Consider the following 20,910-nt stretch of genomic DNA (forward strand, 5'->3'; position numbering starts at 1 on the left):
ATCTATTCGTCCATTAACTACCCTGAGATTTAAAGTAGACAATAAATCTCTGCCAAGGACAGGAGTGCCTTTGTGGACAATGTAGAACTCTGCAGTTACGCAGCAATCACCAAAAGTAATTATTGCTGGCAGGCAGCCATGTATTGGAATACGGTTTTTCAAATAGCACACCAACTGAAGTTTGGATTCAGTAAGAGGCACATCTTTAAAGTAATGCAAATAGATGGAATCAGGTAGTATAGATACTGCTGAGACAGTGACCAACATTAGCTGAATAGAGTGTGATTTGCCTGAGGGTATGGTGGAAATGTTTACAGTGCAAGTTATCCGTTCTGGAATATGTGCAATAGTGGTTTTGTCCACGCTCAGCACAGTAACATCTGGCATTGTAACTGCATGCACCTGTTGATTGAACTGGCTACTGTGACATACTTTAGCAAAATGCCCAATCTTTTTGCAATGATTGCACTGAGCTACTTTTGCTGGACTTTTGCTTGCAAGATGTTGTGGGCATCCACAGTGAAAGCATGCTTTTACCATATTTTGAATTTGTTGATTCAGTGGCTTTTCATTACTTTTCTTCCTGCAATTGTTTGTCTGCAGTGATAGTGAACTTTTCTGCAAAGGAGTCATAGCCTGGACTCTGCCTCCTGTATCCCTGCTCATTATTTTGGCTTCAGCTGTAGCTGACTCAATCTGAGGGTACGTCTACACTACGGGATAATTCCGATTTTACATAAACCGGTTTTATAAAACAGATTGTATAAAGTCGAGTGCACGCGGCCACACTAAGCACATTAATTCGGCGGTGTGCATCCATAGTCCGAGGCTAGTGTCGATTTCCTGAGCGTTGCACTGTGGGTAGCTATTCTGTAGCTATCCCATAGTTCCCGCAGTCTCCCCCGCCCCTTAGAATTCTGGGTTGAGAGCCCAGTGGCTGATGGGGCAAAAATCGTTGTCGCGGGTGGTTCTGGGTAAATGTCATCAGTCATTCCTTCCTCTGGGAAAGCAATGGCAGACAATCATTTTGCCCCCTTTTTCCCTGGATTGCCCTGGCAGACGCCATAGCACGGCAACCATGGAGCCTGTTCAGCTTTTTTTTTTTACAGTCACCGTATGTGTACTGGATGCCGTGGACAGAGGCGATACTCCAGCGCTACACAGCAGCATTCATTTGCTTTTGCATGATAGCAGAGACGGTTATCAATCATTCTGTACCGTCTGCTGCCGGTGTAAATTGGCAATGAGATGACGGTTATCTGTCCTTCTGTGCTGTCTGCTGCTATCATGGGTGCCCCTGGCTGAGATCGGCCGGGGGTGCAAAAGCAAAACTGGGAATGACTCCCCGAGTCAATCCCTCCTTTATGGTTTCTAAAAATAGAGTCAGTCCTGCCTAGAATATGGGGCAAGTGTACTAGAGAACCAATGTATCAGAGAGCACAGCTGCTCCGTGTCAGATCCTGCAGAAATGATGAGCTACATGCCATTCACAGGGGGTACCCCTGCAACAATTCCACCCGTTGCTTCCCTCCTCCTCCAACCTTCCTGGGCTACAGTGGCAGTGTCCCCCCATTTGTGTCATGAAGTTATAAAGAATGCAGGAATAACAAACAGTGACTTGTTAGTGAGATAAAATGAGGGGGAGGCAGCCTCCCGGTGCTATGACAGTCCAGGCAGGACATTAAGCGGTGTGGAGGAGAGGAGCCCAGCATGCCGCTGCTATGATAGTCCAGGCAGTACAGAATCTTTTGTTTACACAGGAAAGGGAGGGGGCTGATGGAGCTCAGCCCCCAGTTGCTATGATGAGGACGGTTACCAGCCGTTCTGTCCCATCTAGTGGGAATGACCAGGAATCATTCCTATTTTTACCCAGGCAGAGGTATTCAGCAGTTATCAAGCATGTTGTACTGTCTGCCACCGGGGAGGGAAGAGGAGCAGATACTGCTCTTTACTGCCGCAGCATCGCGTCTACCAGCAGCATTCAATAGACATAGGGTGACATTAAACAACGTCAAGAAACAATTTTTTTCCCTTTTCTTTCACGTGGTGGGGGGAGGGGGTACAATGATGAGCTATTCCCTGAACCACGCCGGACAATGTGTTTGAACCTACAGGCATTGGGAGCTCAGCCAAGAATGCAAATACTTTTTGGAGACTGCTGGGAACTGTGGGATAGCTGGAGTCCTCAGTACCACCTCCCTCCCTCCATGAGTGTCCATTTGAGTCTCTGGCCTCCCGTTATGCTTGTCACGCAGCACTGTGTAGCCTGTAGATTTTTTTTTTCAAACGCTTTGGCATTTCGTCTTCTGTAACGGAGCTCTGATAGAACAGATTTGTTTCCCCATACAGCGATCAGATCCAGTATCTCCCGTACGGTCCATGCTAGAGCTCTTTTTGGATTTGGGACTGCATTGCCACCCGTGCTGATCAGAGCTCCACGCTGGGCAAACAGGAAATTAAAATCAAAATTTCGTGGGGCTTTTCCTGTTTACCTGGCCACTGCATCCGAGTTGAGATTGCTGTCCAAAGCGGTCACAGTGGTGCACTGTGGGATACCTCCCGGAGGCCAATACCATCGATTTGCTGCCACACTAACCCTGATCCAATATGGTAATACCGATTTTAGCACTACTCCTCTCGTCGGGGAGGAGTATAGAAACCGATTTAAAGAGCCCTTTATATCGATACAAAGGGCCTCGTAGCATGGACGGGTACAGCGTTACATCGGTTTAACACTGCTAAAATCGGTTTAAATGCGTAGTGTAGACCAGGCCTGAGTAGCAATGGTTATTGCTTTTTCTAATGTAAGTTGTGGTTCTAGAAGTAAGCGTTCTCTTACATGAAGCCTGGTTGTTTTCTCAATGAGCTGGTCTCTAATCATCTCATCTGCCATATTCTCAGTCACAAGTTACAACTCCTCAGGGAAGCAATATACTGCATTATAGTCTCCCCTGGTTTCTGCTCATGCTGGCAAAATCTATAGTAATTAGCTACTACATTCACTTTTGGCACAAAAAAGATCTTTAATGCAGTGAGTGCCGTCTCATATTTATCATCTGCAAGGGGAAAAGTGTAAAATATACGCTGCCCATCTGCTCCCAGGCCATGGATTACCAGAGCACGCTTTCTTACTTCGGAAATCTCTGTAGCACTGATTGCAAGCTGATAAGTCTCAAACATATGGATCCAGGCAGTAAAAGCAATTGGAGGCTCACCTGGGCTTTGCAGAAAGGGTGCACGTGGGTTCAGAGGCAGAAGATCCATCCTTGTCACCAAAATGTTGTATCAACCAGGCATGGTACTAACAAACTTCAACAGGACTTTATTTTTAAAGTGGAAACCTCTTTACCAAGCTGCTGCTGTACCCTCTGTAACTCTCACTCAGCCTCCTCAACTCCTCCCCCCGTCCTTCCTGTTTCCTGTCCTTTCAGACTCCCAACAGCCAGTGCTCCCAGTTCTAATAATTACAAGCAACATCTAAACACTACAACTTCCAAGATACAGGGGATACATTTTTAAATTGAAGAGGAGTATCAAGCTGTTCCACGGAGTATGTTGGCTGCCTTTATTTTTCATCCAGGTTATCTGTAATTTTTATTCAGTTCCTTTTCTGACAAACAAGAAAAAGTTACCTGCTAAAATGTAGAGTGAATAATGGAGAGATCTGAAAAGATAAATTCCATACATTATGCAATTCTTCCTGTAATATAATAATGTGTGTTTTGTGCCCATCCTCCTCTTAGATTGTATAATCTTTGGAATGCTAGATGGAGCCCGGGAAGTAATGGGTGTAACTCTAGGGTGTTGTAAATAACAAAAAGTCATGTTTACAAGATCTGGGTGTTAAGCTATGTTAATTAAGTGTGCTTAAATATTGTAGAAAGAGAACACGAGCATATTGTGAATTGGGCCCAAGTCTAGTACAACTCAAAGTGGAAACACATTTTTAAGGCATCCTTTTTGTTGCTTCACAAATCAGCTGTTTTTGATTTTCTAAGGAGCAGCTTTATACTTCAAAGAATCAGTGCCTCTGTGTTGAGATTGACAAAACTGACTTCTGCAGCAGAGACAGCATCTTAGAGTAAGGTTTTCCCCTCCCATTAAAAAAAATTACAAGTGTGTTTCATCATTTTCTAAAGAAGTTCACAATTAGGAAAAAGAAATTCTAATCACTATTTCTCAAGTTATACTATAGATTAGTATTTTGGCTGTATTGTCACAAAACCTACCTAAAATAAGCCTCATGCTTCTCAAAATTAGCTTTACTTTATGGATTTTTAATATGCAAATGGTGTTTTTTTTCTTTGCTGCCTTTTTCATTTTAGGTTTTTTCTTTTACATATTTTATCATTACTGTTGAACGTGTATCTGTCTTTCAGGATATAGCTAAGCGTGAACGAATTGCCAAGGAAGAATTAATTCATGGCTGTCCATATTATCGCGACTGGCCTATGCTTTACGTATTTCAGTTAATGTCTCATTTGAAATGGAGGCAATTTCCTGCAGGCTATGGTTAGTTTCAGTCTATTTTTATTCACATGTAAATTCACAATACGAAGTTATTTTTTGGGCTAATACAGCAAAGTCATAAATTACACATAATTAAGGAAGATTCCTATAAGTGTTTGTTTCCTTAAACTATTTTTCAGTCATTTCTCAGACTGAAGCTATTTAAAGCTTCATCTAGACATAATTTAGTAGGATCATCCTTTATTCATATTAAAACTGAATGATAAAATCTTTTAACCAGCCAGTTAATACTGGAGTGAATTATATCTATAATCTGCATTAAAATGAAAAATTAATGACTATCAGAAGCTTTTGATTAATTAGTTGGTAAAGGTTGCTTATGATCCCACTCATTGCATTGAGTGGTGCCCAGTATGATGGATCAGAATCTATTACAGAATGTGCGTTCAGATTCAGTTGTATTAGATGATCCAGGATGATTATAAAAAGGAGTAAAATCCATATATTATATGCAATATAATTTCATTAGAAATCTTTTTTTTTCCATTTGACTTATACAATTACTTTTTTGACTGATCCCATTGAGATAATGGTTTTGGAAGACTTGTATAAATTCTTAGAACATGCAATTGCATGAATAAACAATTATAGTTCAGATAAGTATTACAGATATTACTAATCGGTGTCATTGGTCACGCAGGACTTGTTTGGAGTAAAGATGTTCCTTTGTTGGTATTATTTAAAATCTATTTTTTTGTTTATACAGCACAGTAGGGGCTCTCTGCAAAGGATGCCATTGGCAATTTGCCAGGAGCAGTGCGCCTAGTATGTTTGTGCAGTTGCATGGCTTTTTGAGGCTGTCAGTCCCAGCATATCACACTCCAGCTTGACCCTGTGGCCTCCACCTGTGTTAACACTGTATACCGTGGCATACCAAGGGCTACATTGAAGATGGAGGTAGCTGAAAGCTGTATCATTGAGTTCCATGGCTTGTGTTTGACCAACAGGTTGCACTTTGATCACTCCAGAAAGTGGCATGTTAAGAAGAAAATGTTCATTTATTTGGACATTTGATTTACTAGAACATAATATTATTACTTTCAGATTAGGTGACAACCTTGATCTTCATAGTCATGTTACTGTCAGAAGCTTGATATTCTACTGGTGAAGATGCATAATTACAAAACATGAAACTCTAGGACCAGAAGAAGTTTGTCCAGCCATGTCTACCATAATGAAGGAATGAATTAATGAGTTATTTTAAAGGAAAATGGAAACACCCTTGTGACTATGCTACAAGTAAAATAATAGTTTGGCTTCATTTATAAAAATCAAGTTTTTCTTTTTCCATTCTCAGGTCAAAATCTCCACTTCATTAATAAATCTTTTTGTATCCCTTTCTTACCATCTTCAAAGGTGTGTATCACAGCAAACATCCTCCAGCCAAGCATGGCTGGCTGTAATTCCCTTCAGAACCCTTTAATGTTGTTTCAGGTGTTCCCCCAAGGTTGCCATTTGACATCAGTGTAAGATGTAAGCATAGTGCCTATGCAGCATACACACCCTCAGTAGGCCCACCTAGCTGTGCTTGGGGATTTGCACACAAAATCAGTATCTTTGTTTTCTGTTAAAATGTACACTGTAAAATGATTGCAAGGGGCTCATAATCACAGCACTTAATCTTTGATTTTAGATGATTCATATAAAGTCACAATGGGATATATTTTCAGTTGTAAGCACAATGGGCATGCCTCTAAAATTGGTTTTGCACACCTTGTGCACACAAAGCCCAACACTTGTACATGCAAAGTGAGTGATATCTTGTGAAAATGGGCCACTGCTCAATTGTCATGTGCAAATGGAGGGTTTTCTGCAAGGGTTATATGTATGATTTTTTTTTATGTGCTCCATTATACCAGAATGTGTGGTCCAATATATTAATTATTAGTTAAATATAAACTTGTTGTCATGATTTAACAAAAACTGGAGCATAGACCAGCACAATTTAAATATGTTTTTATTTGGGCTACAGAGTTCTACCTTCATCTTGCTCTGTTTCCTTACTAACCTAATTTCCATCCCCTTCCTGCTGTCTTTGTACATCTGCCTTGTAATTTAGCCTCACACCTGCAGTGACTTCTTGGTTAACAATTTCTTTAGATAAAATGGTAAGTACAGATATTTGATTTATTTTACTATATAAAATATATTTTCTATAATTAAGTCACTTTACAGTGGTGGCTGGCATTATGATCCCATTTTACAGAGGCACAGAGAACTTAAATGATTTGTGTAAGGACACACACCAAATCTGCATCAGACCTAAGACTAAAATCTAGGTTTCGGGACAGTTAGTCTTACTGTCCATGCTTACTGTCTTCCTCTAAGCCTGATGGGAAAATCCCAGGGGATACACACTAAAAAACATGGGGGAGGGTGGATTTTTGACAAGAGAGAAGGTGAGAAAAGGAACACAGATTACAGCCAGAATTGCCTTGGGCACTTCTGGAGAAGTCTAAGCAACAGATTTAAAATATTTAGTCTGCCTTGAAACTCAGGCTCAGATCTAGGCAGGTTTGTCTTTGCTTTTCACCCTCAAGATAAATAAAGTGCATTCTAAGCTGTTTGATCTGTACATCTTTCAGACAAGAACTTAAAAATTTGAGGGTAAAAATGTGGCTCCATTGACGTAAATGGGAGCTTTGCCATCAATTTCAGCGGGGCCAGGATTTCACTTTGAACCTCTACCTGCTATCACATTTTTTAAGATGAGGAGTTCACTTCTGTATCACTGTATAAAATGTCCCTCTTCCCACTGTGGTGCAGTGCACAGTTTGACAGCTGTCTGCTGCCCACATCCACAGAGTCCTGCTGCAAAGTAGTATTGATCTATCTGTCTAATAGGTACAGTGCTTTGGTACAAAAGGTGCTATATAAATGTAAAATATTATTGCAGTGCACTTGACTTAACTGGGACAGCTGCTTTATTGGAAACCTCCCAGATGAACCAAGCCTAATGATAGCAGATTTGTAATGACTGCTTCTTAATTGGCACATATGAGCATATATACTGCATAATGGATATATAGCTAGTGCCAAGTAGTTAAATAGTGTTGAAAAAGGTGAATATTAAAGATATGGGGTGAAATCCTGGCCCCACTCAAGTAAAAGGCAAAATTCCCATTTACTTCTATAGGGCCAGGATTTCATCCACTGTCTTTTAAAAGAAAGATCTGTCACATTAAATGGCAAAGGTGGCTGGTTTCTGGAGGCATCCAGCCAAACATAATGGAACTCACAAGTTCCATTGGTATCTCTGCTCTCCTTTATGGCCCATCATTAATGCAGTTTTAAGATAAAGATGTTAAGCACTCCCTATTTCAGCTTCATATTGACCCCATCCCTTCCACTCCACTAATGTTCCCACCCTGGTCATCTTCTACCCACTAGTTGCCTCTGTGCTCACTTCCACATTCATGCCCTCTGTGCATGATACATCTTCCCTGAGCTCAGTTGCAGGGCTCTTAATCTGCCTCTTAAAGACCCACTTCTGTCGTCCAATTGGCTTATGTAAATATACCTTATTTCTAACCCCTTAAATTCTGTCTACATCCTGTCTGTCCTTGGTATGTTAGTTCCTCACAGTGAAGACTGTCCCTTCTGAATGTGTGGAAAAACATCTACCACATTCAGAGGGCAGGTCTACACTACAGCGAGGATCGATGCTCCGAGATCGATCCACTGAGAGTTGATTTAGTGGGTCTAGTAAAGACTCGCCAAATGGACTGCAGGTCGCTCTGTACTCTACCCCGTACTCTGCCCCCGACGAGAAGAGTAAGGTAAGTCAATGGGAGATTTTCTCCCATCAACCCCCTGTGGTGTAGACCCCATGGTAACTCAACCTAAGGTATGTCAACTCCAGCTACTTTATTCATGTATCTGGAGTTGCATAGCGTAGGTCAATTTATCGCAGTAGTGTAGACATAACCTGAGTGTTGCCATAAATAGACAGGGATAGATTTTTTCAGAAGTACTCAGCTCCCAGCAGCTCTCACTGTAAGCCTCAATTTGTATGAGGATGGGGAACTGTTTAGTGCTTAACACTTCTGAAAATGTGACCATTTATTTAAGTGCCTTAGTGGGAGCTATTGGATCTGAGCTCTTTTTAAAATCTGACCCATAATAAATAAATAAATAAATAAATAAATAAATAATGCACAAAAAGCAGGAATACATATGTAATATTGAAAGTTTGTTAATTTTTGTCTTCTTGTTCTGATGCAAAAAAAATGGTCTCTCTTTATATCATTATGAATTATATGCTAATTAAACTAATGAATAATACAATACAAAGAGGAATTCCTTATCCAGTCCTACATATAGAGAAAAAAAATTTTTTTTGTAGTGCTCGTTAGGATCTACTATGCAAAGATTGAAAAAAGTCGGGTCAATGGTTCTATACTTCTGATCAGTTTAAATTCAATGGGTCAGAGTTGGAGATGATCTCCAGTGTGAAATGATTCCCCAGCTGGGATGAAATTTAAGTAACCACTCAGAAGACTGACAATAATAGGCTGCTTAATGAAAATGGACTTCTAACAAATGTAGAGCAGAACTATATTCATTACACAAGGGATACTTTGTACAGCCTCTTGTACAGGTTTTCCTGCACATACATTTCTTTGGCAGATTGGGCCACTTCAGACAAGAATTTGGGTATGAATATGTTGCATATCTTTAGTATGCATTAGCTACTGTTTAAATATCTACCACCCTGGATTAATACAATCCTCAATCCTGTAAAAGAAGCATGGAACCTTACTTCCCATGGGGTACAATTAAAGTTAAAGTTTATCCAAAGATATCTGCTTAAAGAAAAAACAAATTATCATCAGTGGGTCTTAAACCTGTTAAATCCCCAGTGATCAATCGTGTGTGTGTGTGTGTGTGTGTGTATTATATAATGTAAAATATATTTTAGAAGCCAAAAAAAAAGATTTAATAAAACCACAGGATATAAGCAATATTGAAACTGTGAATTTCTGTAGGACCTCAAACAATGACTGATCTTCAGATTAAATTTGACTATCATCTCTGTTCAATATTGGTTATGACTTGATTTTCCCAAGGCTTTCTCTTACTGTCAAGAAATCATATTTTCAGTGCCAGTGATAGTTGCCCTATGTCTCAATAGAAAAGATGTGATTGCCTTTCTTACATCTCTGAAAATATTAAATTATCATCTTTGTGTAAAAAGAATAAGTTGATCCATTTTTTTTGTTTTGTTTTTTGTTCTTCTGCATTCGCCTAGTTTTCGTTCTCCTTTTTTTTTTCATCCTTCCTTTCCTCTATGGACAACTTTGCCATTGTTTCAGTTTTATGCACTGAGTTTATCCCTAGAGGGGCATCTATAATGTGACCTACTGTGCTTTCCAGTTTGTTCCGGCACCTATTGACAACTTTTGAAAAAATATGTTTTTGATCATTTCAGACTCAGCTCTAGCAGCCTGGGAGATTATTATTGTCACTGTTTTTATTGACAGGATCATTGTTTTTTTTTTTTTTAACTTTCTCTTTTCTAGGTCAAAGACTCTATGCCATCAGAATTGTCTGACTTAAGGTGTATTAGTACCTTCTGAGCAGAAAATACTGGGTACAAAAGAGCTTTTCAATCTAGCGGAGAAAGGCATAACAAGAACCAATGGCTAAACATTAAAGCCAGACAAATTATAATTAGAAATAAAGCACATATTTTTAACAGTGAGTGTGATTAACCATTGCAAGAAAGTACCAAGGGAAGTGGTAGATTCTCCATCACTTGAAGTGTTCAGATCAAGACTGGATGCCTTTCTGGAAGATAAGCTTTAGTTAAACCCAAGTTATTGCCTTAATACAGGAGTGACTGAATGAAGGTCTATTGCCTTTGTTGTACAGGAGGTCAGACTAGGGGATCTAATGGTCCCTTTTGACCTTAAATTCTATGGATTTATGACTAAACCAGCCATGAACAACAATCACTGGTCTTAAAGTGTTAGGAAAATCCTGATCTGAGACATGTACGGATCAGAAAAGGCAGATCATTCAATAAGTATTGCAAAGGCAGTTAGACAAGTACATTGCAAAAATTACATAACTGCAGGGAATCTTCGGCACTAGAGGAGCATGAGAGCCAGTGCCACAAAAGAATCCTAGGCTTCGGGGCAAGAGGGCACCAGAAAGCTGGAGGCAGCCATTTGTGCAAGGAAATTCACTGTATGTACCTCGTTCAAAGATTAGGAGTGACTGATTCCATTGCTTCTGTGACACTCTACCCCATACTACTATATGGGAATATGGCATAACTGGAATATGATTTACTGAATCTGTCTATGCTACATATGCTATGTAACATATCTATGTAAAGGTTATGATCTACTGAATCTGTTAATCCTATCTGCATGCATGTATCATTTTTGTATTTGAAGTTATGAATATTGGCTGTGTATTGGCTTGATTTCTAAATAACCTTAGTTGAGCATTTGGTCAGTTCCTGGAAAAAGGAATGCTGAAATTAAGTACCTAATCAAGAAACACTTAAAGGACAATGGATCTTGGAATGCTCCAATCCACATAAGAAGTCTACTTGAGGACGTTCAAGGTAGCATGGCTGCTACCTGGTAAGAAACTGTGAGTTATGCATGGACATGTGACTTGCCCAGGTGACTCCAGAACTCCATCTTGGAGCTGGACTTTGCATAGGAGAGAGGAGTGGGGTCTCATAGACTCATAGACTCTAGGACTGGAAGGGACCTCGAGAGGTCATCGAGTCCAGTCCCTTGCCCTCATGGCAGGACCAAATACTGTCTAGACCATCCCTGATAGACATTTATCTAACCTACTCTTAAATATCTCCAGAGATGGAGATTCCACAACTTCCCTAGGCAATCTATTCCAGTGTTTAACTACCCTGACAGTTAGGAACTTTTTCCTAATGTCCAACCTAAATCTCCCTTGCTGCAGTTTGTTCTCCACCCACAAGAGAAAGTCTATTTAAACCCCTGGGAGACCCCTCCATTTTGTCTTCACCTGGCTAAAGAGAGAGCCTCTCCACCCCCCAGGATACCTGAAAGAAACTGAAACAAAGGACAGTGACTGCAAGGGTGTGAGTGATTGCTGGACCCAGGGTAAAAGGAGATTAGTCTGTAAAAGGGAGTGTTCTGGAACTGGTGAGGATCTTATTTGTATTCAGTTTGATTAGACATAGATTTGCGTGTTTTATTTTATTTTGCTTGGTGGCTTACTTTGTTCTGTCTGTTATTGCTTGGAACCACTTTAATCCTACTTTCTGTATTTAATAAAATCACTTTTTACTTATGAATTAACTCAGAGCATGTTAATACCTGGGGTAGGCAAACAGCTGTGCATATCTATCTATCAGTGTTATAGAGGGCAAACAATTTCTGAATTTACCTTGTATAAGCTTTATACAGGGTAAAACGGATTTATTTGGGTTTAGACCCCATTGGGAGTTGGGCATCTGAGCATTAAAGACAGGAACACTTCTGTTAGCTGCTTTCAGTCAGGCCTGCAGCTTTGGGGCAAGTAATTCAGACCCTGGTTCTTTGTTGGAGCAGACGGGTGTGTCTGGCTCAGGAAGACAGGGTGCTGGGGTCCCATGCTGGCAGGGAAAGCAGGGGCAGAAGTAGTCTCGGCACATCAGGTGGCAGCTCCCGGGAGGGTTCTGTGATCCAACCCGTCACAGCTTCCTTTGGTGAAATGATTGCATTAAAATATTTTGCCCCACTGGCATTTATAGTGACAACCCCTGTGCATATGTGCATGTGCACGCACATACAGTTTATATAGTTACAATGGCCTCATATATGACTGTACATCTTAACTTGATGAACACGGAGCATTGTTGAGAGGTTATGAGAATGCTCTTAATAAAACTGCATACCCGTGTGGAAGATCAGGATTCTGTTTTGACCCCAAATGTCCCAAAATTCAAGCTCTTTGATTCTGTATGTCGTTTTCCTAGTCATTATTGCCAGTTTTCTTTCTGTCGTTCTTATATATAATCCCATATATCCGTTTGGCCCATAAGTGTTATTTTATTTCCAGGTTAGAATGAATTCTATCACTTTCTTATAGTATTGCCTTTCATGAGCATGACATCTATCTCATCTCTAATAGACTCTTCTCTCTGTAATATTGTCCGTGCTTACTGCAGCAGCTTAGCTTGGATTGTTGTAGCATTTTTTGCTGTGCCCCAGTTGATGTTTGTCATTGAGTCATTGTCATTTCAGCATGCCTTTACTGTGCCCAGTCAGCACCAATCAACAGCAGCCTAGCCTGTCTCCAAAGCCTCACTTTTATAGGAAGCTTAGTGTATTAACTTTTCTTCAGGTAAGAGCTTTTCAAAACTGAGATGTGTAATAAATGCTTCCCTGTCTGTTCCACTGGGGACAGGGATAGATCTGCATGTAGGGCCAAATTTACAAAGCTATTTAGGCATAACGTTGTAGGTGGGTGCCTGGGAGAATCTACAACATTCCAAAGCAGCTTAGGTGTCTAACTCACATTGATTTTCATGTGACTTAAACACTTTTGTTAACTTAAATTTATATTTTAATATCTAAATAAAATTGGAATCAGTTGTAGCAGTCTCTTGAATTTAGGCCACTTATTTAAGTGGCTAAGTTTGGTCACTAACTTCAACTACCCGAGTTTGAAAATGTTGGCCACATTTAGTAAAGAACCTCCAATAGATTATAAATTAAATGCTAGTATAATAAAAATTCTGCTGGGCTCCAAAGTATATTATTTGAAGAAGAGTTTTTTTATTATAATGGATTTTATCATGCAAATATTTCATTTTAAGGCAATGTTATACAGTACAACACCACGCCATAATCTAAAATGCAAACAGATAATCTCCATACTGAGGGTATGGCTACACTTGCAGCTGTACAGCGCTGGGAGTTACAGCTGTCTTCATACAGCTGTGTAGGGAAAGCGCTGCAGTGTGGCCACACTGACAGCTGCCAGCGCTGCAGTGTGGCCACGTTTGCAGCATTTGCAGCGCTGTTAGGAGTGGCTGAACAGGCATTCTGGGATACCTCCGAATACCTCTGGAGGCCAATTACAGCGCTTTTGGTGGCCACACTGGCGGAGCAGCGCTGCATCACCAGCGCTGCAATCGTTATACCCCAGGCAGAGCAGGAGTACAGCCAACGCTGCAGACAGGGAGATGCAGCACTGTATGTGCCTTGCAAATGTGGACAGTGAGTAAGTTGCAGCACTGTAAACCCACCACCAGCGCTGCAACTCTCCAGTGTAGCCAAGCCCTGAGACAGGCTACATGGGTATGACTGTTGCTATTGGAAAAGTATTTTGGTAGAATACTCCGTAAGGAAAATTTGCCATCTTTCTGCTCTTTTTATATCTCTTCTTTGGAAAGTTGAGTGGATTCTCTAGTTCTATGGCTTCTATTATCCTTCTCAATCAATATGTACCATACTACCCCTCACTTCTCTGCAAGACTGTGTATGACCAGGGAACAAATGATCCTCTTGTTCCTAGTAAAATATATTCTTCTGATTCTGTTTGACTTCCTTTAAGATCAGAGCATTTCTGAGGATGGCCGCTAGAAATGGCAGATGCTTCTTCTATTTCATCACAGCAATGCTTGGAATATTTGTAATGTAACCAGATGCCTCTCCTTCTTTCTTAAAAAGTATAAAGAATATTTTACCAATTCCTATTCTTCTCTGCCTTTCTGATTTTATGAACAGAATTTTCCTTTAAGTGCCTGTCTTTCTTTGATAATCTAGTAGGTCACCTTGTTATATTAATAATTACAGAATGCATAACATCCCTTTTAAAAAAGAAATCACTGGTATATATAGTACGTGACATGGAAGCTGTACCATCTATGTGTCTCATAAAAGTTAGAATAATTTCCCTTGGCGTCTTTTATCATGTAAGTGTCATCACAATATAATGTTTTCATTAAGATTGTGCTCAATGATTTTTCCTTTTTTTATTTTATTTGGCTATTAAGTGCCTTACAAGATGTATAATATATAATGCTTAGGAGTGTGTGGGGATTGTGTGTAAATCCTCATAAATCCAGATGAGGTTTTCCTACCTATTATTTTATTTTAGATTTCTCATAAAGAAAACTGAGATTATATTCTGATTAGTTTTAAATCAACTAAATTGCTGGCTGCTCAGATCATATATCAATAATAGCATATAGTAAGCTGTGTCTTAGAGCCAAACAGGGCCTAATTCTGTGGTTCTTAATTGAGAAAAACTCCTATAGATTTCAGTGCTCTTTGCACCCATTTACTGCAGGACTGAATTTGGTCCCCACATAACACCAAATCTGTGGCATACTCACTGAGTACCAGATGGGTGCAAGTCACACTACTTTGCCATTTCTGTGTTCTGACCTCTTAATGCAGCAGATAGCTTGCATCATCATTTATGTTGCTGCTGAATTTGGGCCTCAGTTAGTGCTGGCTGGAGAACTTTTTCCTACAGTTTTCGATGAAAGGTACAAACAATTTTTCACAATGCTTTTTGCTAATTTTTCACTTGGTTTTGTTTTTACTCCCACTCCTTTTAATCTTTGTCCAAAAGAAAATGGCAGAAGGCAATAGAAGATATGTTACAGAATTCTCAACAGTCTGGGTCAAATCCATGCCAGTGAAGCTCCACTGATTTCAATGGAGTTGTATCAGGGAGGAACCTGGCGCTGTCCGTCTACTATCTCTGGGTGAGAGATGAGTTTTATTGGTAATGCAAGGCAGCAGATAGTTCACACTAAGGACCCGATCCTGTAATGATCTCCATGTGGGCAGTTCCTTCACCTGCATGGAATCTTGCTGACTTCCTGAGGTTCTTCATAGGAGCTGGAGTCTGCTCTTGTTGAGCCATTTGCAGGATCTGAGCCCAAGCTAGTTTGTTCTTCAAATAAGCAAGAGACTTCAGCCCAGGGTAAGCTCTGGGTTTTATCTTTAGGTTGATAAACATTCATGAGAAAATATTAACCAAAATGTTTGCATCATATGCTAGTTTCCTATATTTAATAGATTTTAGGGCCTATAAAAACCACTGTGATCGTCTAACCCCAATTCCTATGTAGCACAGGCCATATATTTTCACCCAGAATGTCCTGCATCAAGCCCAATAATAGAGCCGGGCAAACAACTGATTTTTCAGTTTATTGGCAGTTCCAAAAAAATGGTTCTGGGTTGAAACAATGTTGAAAATTGTCAGAATTTCATTTTGGGTCAAGTAAATTTTTCATTTGGTTCAAAACAAAATGTTCCATTTTGGGTATTTTTTAGCAAAAGAGAATGAAATAAAGGGGCTAGACTGACAAAACACAGCTGGAGGATGAAGTGCTAGTGTCCCCTTATAACCTTTAGCTCAGTGGTTAGGCCAGTCACCTGGCACATAGAAGACTAGGTTTGATCCCTCTTCTGTTTTGACATTTCTGGCAGGTTTTTTTTTTTAACCAAAACAATTTTCCCAAAATTACACAAATTGGTTTCAGTTAACTCAAATCTGCATTTTTTAGTAAAAAAAAGTTTCAGAAGCTCTACCCAATAACCTATGGTTAAACTAAAGCAAACTTTTTAGAAATAATTCTAATTTTAATTTAAAAGTTTCAAGTCTTGGAGAATTCAGCACATTAGTTGGTGAGTTTTTTCGAATGATTGATTAACCTCACCGTTAAAAATTTGCACCTTCCTTTCCGTTTAAATTTATCTTGTTCTAACTTCCAACCATTGAATCATGTTATGCTGTCATCTGCTAGATTAAAGATCCCTCTCCTCCACAAAAGTTTGTGACTATCTTCATTTCCATTGGCTTGAAACAGAATTTTTAAATAGTTTCAGGGAGGGTAGTGAAGAATAGACATAGTATATTGTGAACTACTGTTAATACATCAATTTGTGGTTCTCGTGGAAGGCAAATAAATGAGAAGATAGGTCTCAGTCTGTTGTCACAAAACAGAAAAAATGGCCAGTATCACAGTTTTGCCACCTCACTGTCCTAGGATCTTTTAAAAAATTATCTAATGATCTAATATGTTGCTATTTTTGTCAAATCTGATTAATGATGTCGTCTAAAAAAATAACCTCAGCTCAGAGGAACAAAATGCAATCTTATTTTCTTTTTTGTTCTACTAACATATGGGTGTTGGTCCACAGAAAAAAAAATATTTTATCTTACAAATGTATTTGCTACAATGATTTTTGGAAATCAGTGACACCTACATAACCAATGATGGTTTCTCTAGTTTACGGAACACTTGGAGTCATTCAGTTTGAGAGCGATTAATGAGTATTTATTAAAATTGTACATTTAACAAAAAGAGAAACATTTTTGCTTTTTCCCCTAAAAAAGATGATCTCAGCATTATTTTGATTTTCATTCTCTCATTAGCTCCTTCCCCTTGATTAATGTGAGTGTTCTGGTGTACTGTCTAATGAGATGTACTGAAGTGTACTGTGGGCTTGAAATGGTACCGCCATGGTCTCCAGTTATCCATGTACAGGCTTTCCCATTCTGCTCACCCACTGTGCCTTAGCAGTGAATTCAGTGTTTGGCTTCTTTGCAGAGGCTGCTAAGAAGGGTGCAAGAAATTGAAGAGAAACCATCAAACTAATTTTCACATAGGCCACCATCAAACAGCCAGTAGAGGAAGTACCATCTTTAACCGGAAAATGTACATTTGTGTGACCAGGGCAGGCCTTTCAAAATAGTCTTATTTTTAGTGCTATAATTTCAATAGTTTAAAATGTAACATGATGAAAAGAGAGGTTTTTATAGGAAAGGCATTAGCCTGACATGGTAGACTAGTATATTGAATAAATATGCACGTAGGCAATTTTTAAACGTTCCAAACTCAGATTTACTTCATGTTACAGGATATCACATAAAGATATATTTAGACAACTGTTAGCCTCTTATTTACTTGATAGGCTGCAATGACTTCTTTTAATAAATATATATCCTCTGCTTTGAAGCAACTGTGACTCTTAGTCCTCTAGTAATTGCAGTGTTGCCTAGTTCCTTTAGTATTCATACATGGTAATAGTCTGCCCATTGAGTCCTTTGATGCCTGGGAACAGGGCCGGTGCAACCATTTAGGCGAACTAAGTGGTTGCCTAGGGCGCCAAGATTTGAGGGCGCCAAAAAGCGGTGCCCCCAAAAAATTTTCTAAATGGTTGCAGCCACTGCTGCTGGAGAGGCAGTCTGATCTGCCCACGGCAGCAGCTACCTACAGCCGGCAGCCCAGGGCGCCCCCGGGGTCAGCGCACAGCTGCGGCAGCGCGGGGCGCCCCCGGGGTCAGCGTGCCGCCACGCAACAGCCCAGCAGCCCGGGGCGTCCCCCAGGTCAGCGCGCCGCTGCACGGCAGCCCAGCAGCCCCGGGGCACCCCCAGGGTCAGCGCGCTGCTGCGCGGCAGCCCGGCAGCCCAGCAGCCCAGCAGCCCGGGGCGCCCCCGGGGTCAGCGTGCCGCCGCGCAACAGCCCAGCAGCCCGGGGTGCCCCCGGGGTCAGGAAGCCGCTGCTGCAGCCCGGCAGCCCAGGGCGCCCCCCAGGTCAGCGCGCCGCCGCACGGCAGCCCAGCAGCCCGGGGTGCCCCCAGGGTCAGCGTGCCGCCGCGCAACAGCCCAGCAGCCCGGGGCGCCCCTGGGGTCAGGGAGCCACTGCGGCAGCCCGGCAGCCCAGGGCGCCCCCGGGGTCAGGGAGCCTCCAAGGCAGCCCAGAGGTTCGGGCTGACGGCGGCTGCGCTGACCCAGGGGAATCCCTGAGCTGCAGGCAGAGGCTCAGAATCCCTCTCCCTCCCAGGGCAGGGGCTCCAGCCTCTGCAATCTTTCTCGTTGCCCGGCGGGGGCGCCGGTGGCTGGGCAGAGCTGCGCAGCTCTGCTTAGGGCACGTGGCAGGGGCCCTGCAACAGCAGCGCAACACCAGGGCTTCGCTTCTGGAGGAAAGCTGCGGCTGCCCCCTGGCTCAGCCTCCACGTCAGCCCCAGGGAGGGGCACGGAGAAGAAAACAGCCTCAGCAGTGGTCTGGTGGAGCGGAGGAAGAGAGAGGACCCTAGCGCTCATGCATTGGGCAAGGTAAGCAAGTGCCTCCCCACAGGTCGGCCTCAGGTGCCCGTGCTCCTGCCCCCTTGGTCCTTAGCTGGTCCCTGCTCCTGCTCCCCTTGTGCCTGGATGGCTGGAGAGAACAGCAGCCTGCAGAGCTGAGCTGCCCCAGTGCCCCGAGGCACCCTCCTGACCCCCCCCCCCCACAGCCCTGACCCCCCAGCTCCGAGTCTAGTCCTTCTGATCTGGAAACCCCCTCGACCTCATCCCCCCCAAAGCCCTTACCCCTAGCTCCGAGCCCAGTCCCTCTGAGCTGGAAACCCCCTCGACGCCATCCCCCCCACAGCCCTCACCCCCAGCTCCGAGCCCAGTCCCTCTGAGCTGGAAACCCCCTGACCCCATCCCCCCAACAGCCCTGACCCCCAGCTGTGAGCCCAGCCACTCTGAGCTGGACACCCCCCTGACCCTATCTCCCCACATCCCTGAGCCCAGCCCCTGTGAGCTGGGCACCCCTGAACCCAGAGCCCAGCTCCCCACCCAGCCGTGGGCAACAACAGCACCACCCCCAGGCAACGACAGCCCATTGGTACCAACTATCACAATCACCCAGCAACTGCCCATTATGTAATTGCAAATGTATACATGCCATTATAGCTTTTAATGTTTTTAAATAATGTATTTAGTTTATTTTCAAATTATTACAAATTAATTTTTGAATGTATTTCACTAGTTATTTTTTACATTTCCTAATACATGTTACTATAGTATTGCAAATGTTTTATGGAAGTGGCCCCTGATTTTGCTTTGCCCAAGGCCCCCTGAGTCCTCTGGGTGGCCCTGTCTGAGTTTTAAGCCCTGCTGCTGTGTTTTGCCTGCAACAGACAGGCCAAAGCCTGTGAGTGACCCCCATAGCAGCTGCCTGAAGAAGTGCTTGGGGGAATCATGCAGAAGGAGCGTGATATTTGTTTGAGTTCTCTCCTCATGGAGGCTGTGCTCCACTTGGTGCAGGACAGCAGTCTCAGCAGGACTCTAGGCCCAGCACCTTGCCTCAGTTTGTAGATTTGTAGTGCACCCATCACCGGGCTCAGTCTGGCACCGCTACCCTTCACCAGTGCCCAAGAAGCAGTCAAAAAAGTTGGATGGACTGGTTAGGTTAGTTGTCATGCTGTTGCTTGGCCAGTGTAGAGACCACTGAATGCATAGTATTCCTCTATGATGTTCTGTCCTGAGCAAAATTGGCATGTTATGAGGTAGTGCCTGTGAGGGACAGGTGTCTGTTTATGTATCCAGCCATCATGTCTTAGGTCGTCTCCATCCTGCTTTCATTGGTGACATCTGTGATGCTCTGGTAGACATCTATGAAGACAATACTCTGACAGGATCATCTGGCAATACATCACGAGTTGATGCAAAAAGGCTCTTACAAAAGCCATTTCTAGTTTCAAATTTCTTGTTTCTCTTGTTTTGTGGTTTGACATATTGTTTGAGATCAACATAACTAGCAAACAACTTCAGGCAAAAGAATTTGATATATGTGATGCCATTAATCAACTTGGAGAAACCAAGAAGTTTCTTGTGGGCTGCAGAAGTGACGCAGCCTTTGAGAAAACATTGGTAGATGCAGGTGAACTTGCGGAGGAGTTGGATGTACCGGCACTTTTTGAACCAGATCCAATCCGTATTAGAAAGAAGAGGAAGCAGTTCACATATGAAGCAGATGACGAACCTATTTATGATCCGAAAGAAAAATTCAAAGTGAACTTTTACTTTGCAGTCATTGACATAGCAATACATTCGGTTGAAGAAAGATTCACATTGATGCAGCAAATTAGTTCAGTATTTGGCTTCATATATGATCTTTACAGTTTGCAAAATAAAACACCAAAGCAAATTATGGAACATTGCTTGAATCTGGAGAAAGCTTTGCAACATGGTGAATCCAAAGACATTGATGCCTTTGACTTGTGCAGTGAATTGCAAGCCATTGCAAGACGAGTCCAAAGGAGTTCATCACCGCAAGATGTATTGAACTTCATATGGGAAAATAAGCTGACAGATAGTGTCCCTAACACAGTTATTGCTCTTCGCATCCTGTTGACTCTCCCAGTTTCTGTGGCCAGTGGTGAGCAAAGCTTCTCAAAGCTCAAGTTGATAAAAACATATATGCGAACATCAATGTTGCAACAAAGACTTGTTGGGCTATCTACCTTGTCAATAGAACATGACATTGCTCACAGCATTGACTTGGAGGAACTTGTTTCTAAATTTGCTAAACTTAAAGCGCGGAAACATAAATTCTAAATTATAGCATGTTACTCTGTGACCGTGTATTGTGTATAATGTATG

The 20,910-nt window shown here is 41.9% G+C and overlaps 1 protein-coding gene across 1 annotated transcript in view; it reads left to right on the top strand.

Annotated features, from left to right (window-relative positions):
- The window catches only part of CNBD1 (cyclic nucleotide binding domain containing 1), a 301,514-nt gene that overhangs the window by 201,703 nt on the left and 78,901 nt on the right, over positions 1-20,910 (top strand). The window contains exon 8 of the mRNA XM_050941062.1: positions 4,380-4,512. Coding sequence (XP_050797019.1) covers positions 4,380-4,512 — 133 coding nt within the window. The remainder of the gene's footprint in view (positions 1-4,379; positions 4,513-20,910) is intronic.

This window comes from Gopherus flavomarginatus, chromosome 2 (assembly GCF_025201925.1).
Source record: "Gopherus flavomarginatus isolate rGopFla2 chromosome 2, rGopFla2.mat.asm, whole genome shotgun sequence".
In the NCBI taxonomy this organism is placed as follows: Eukaryota; Metazoa; Chordata; order Testudines; family Testudinidae; genus Gopherus; species Gopherus flavomarginatus.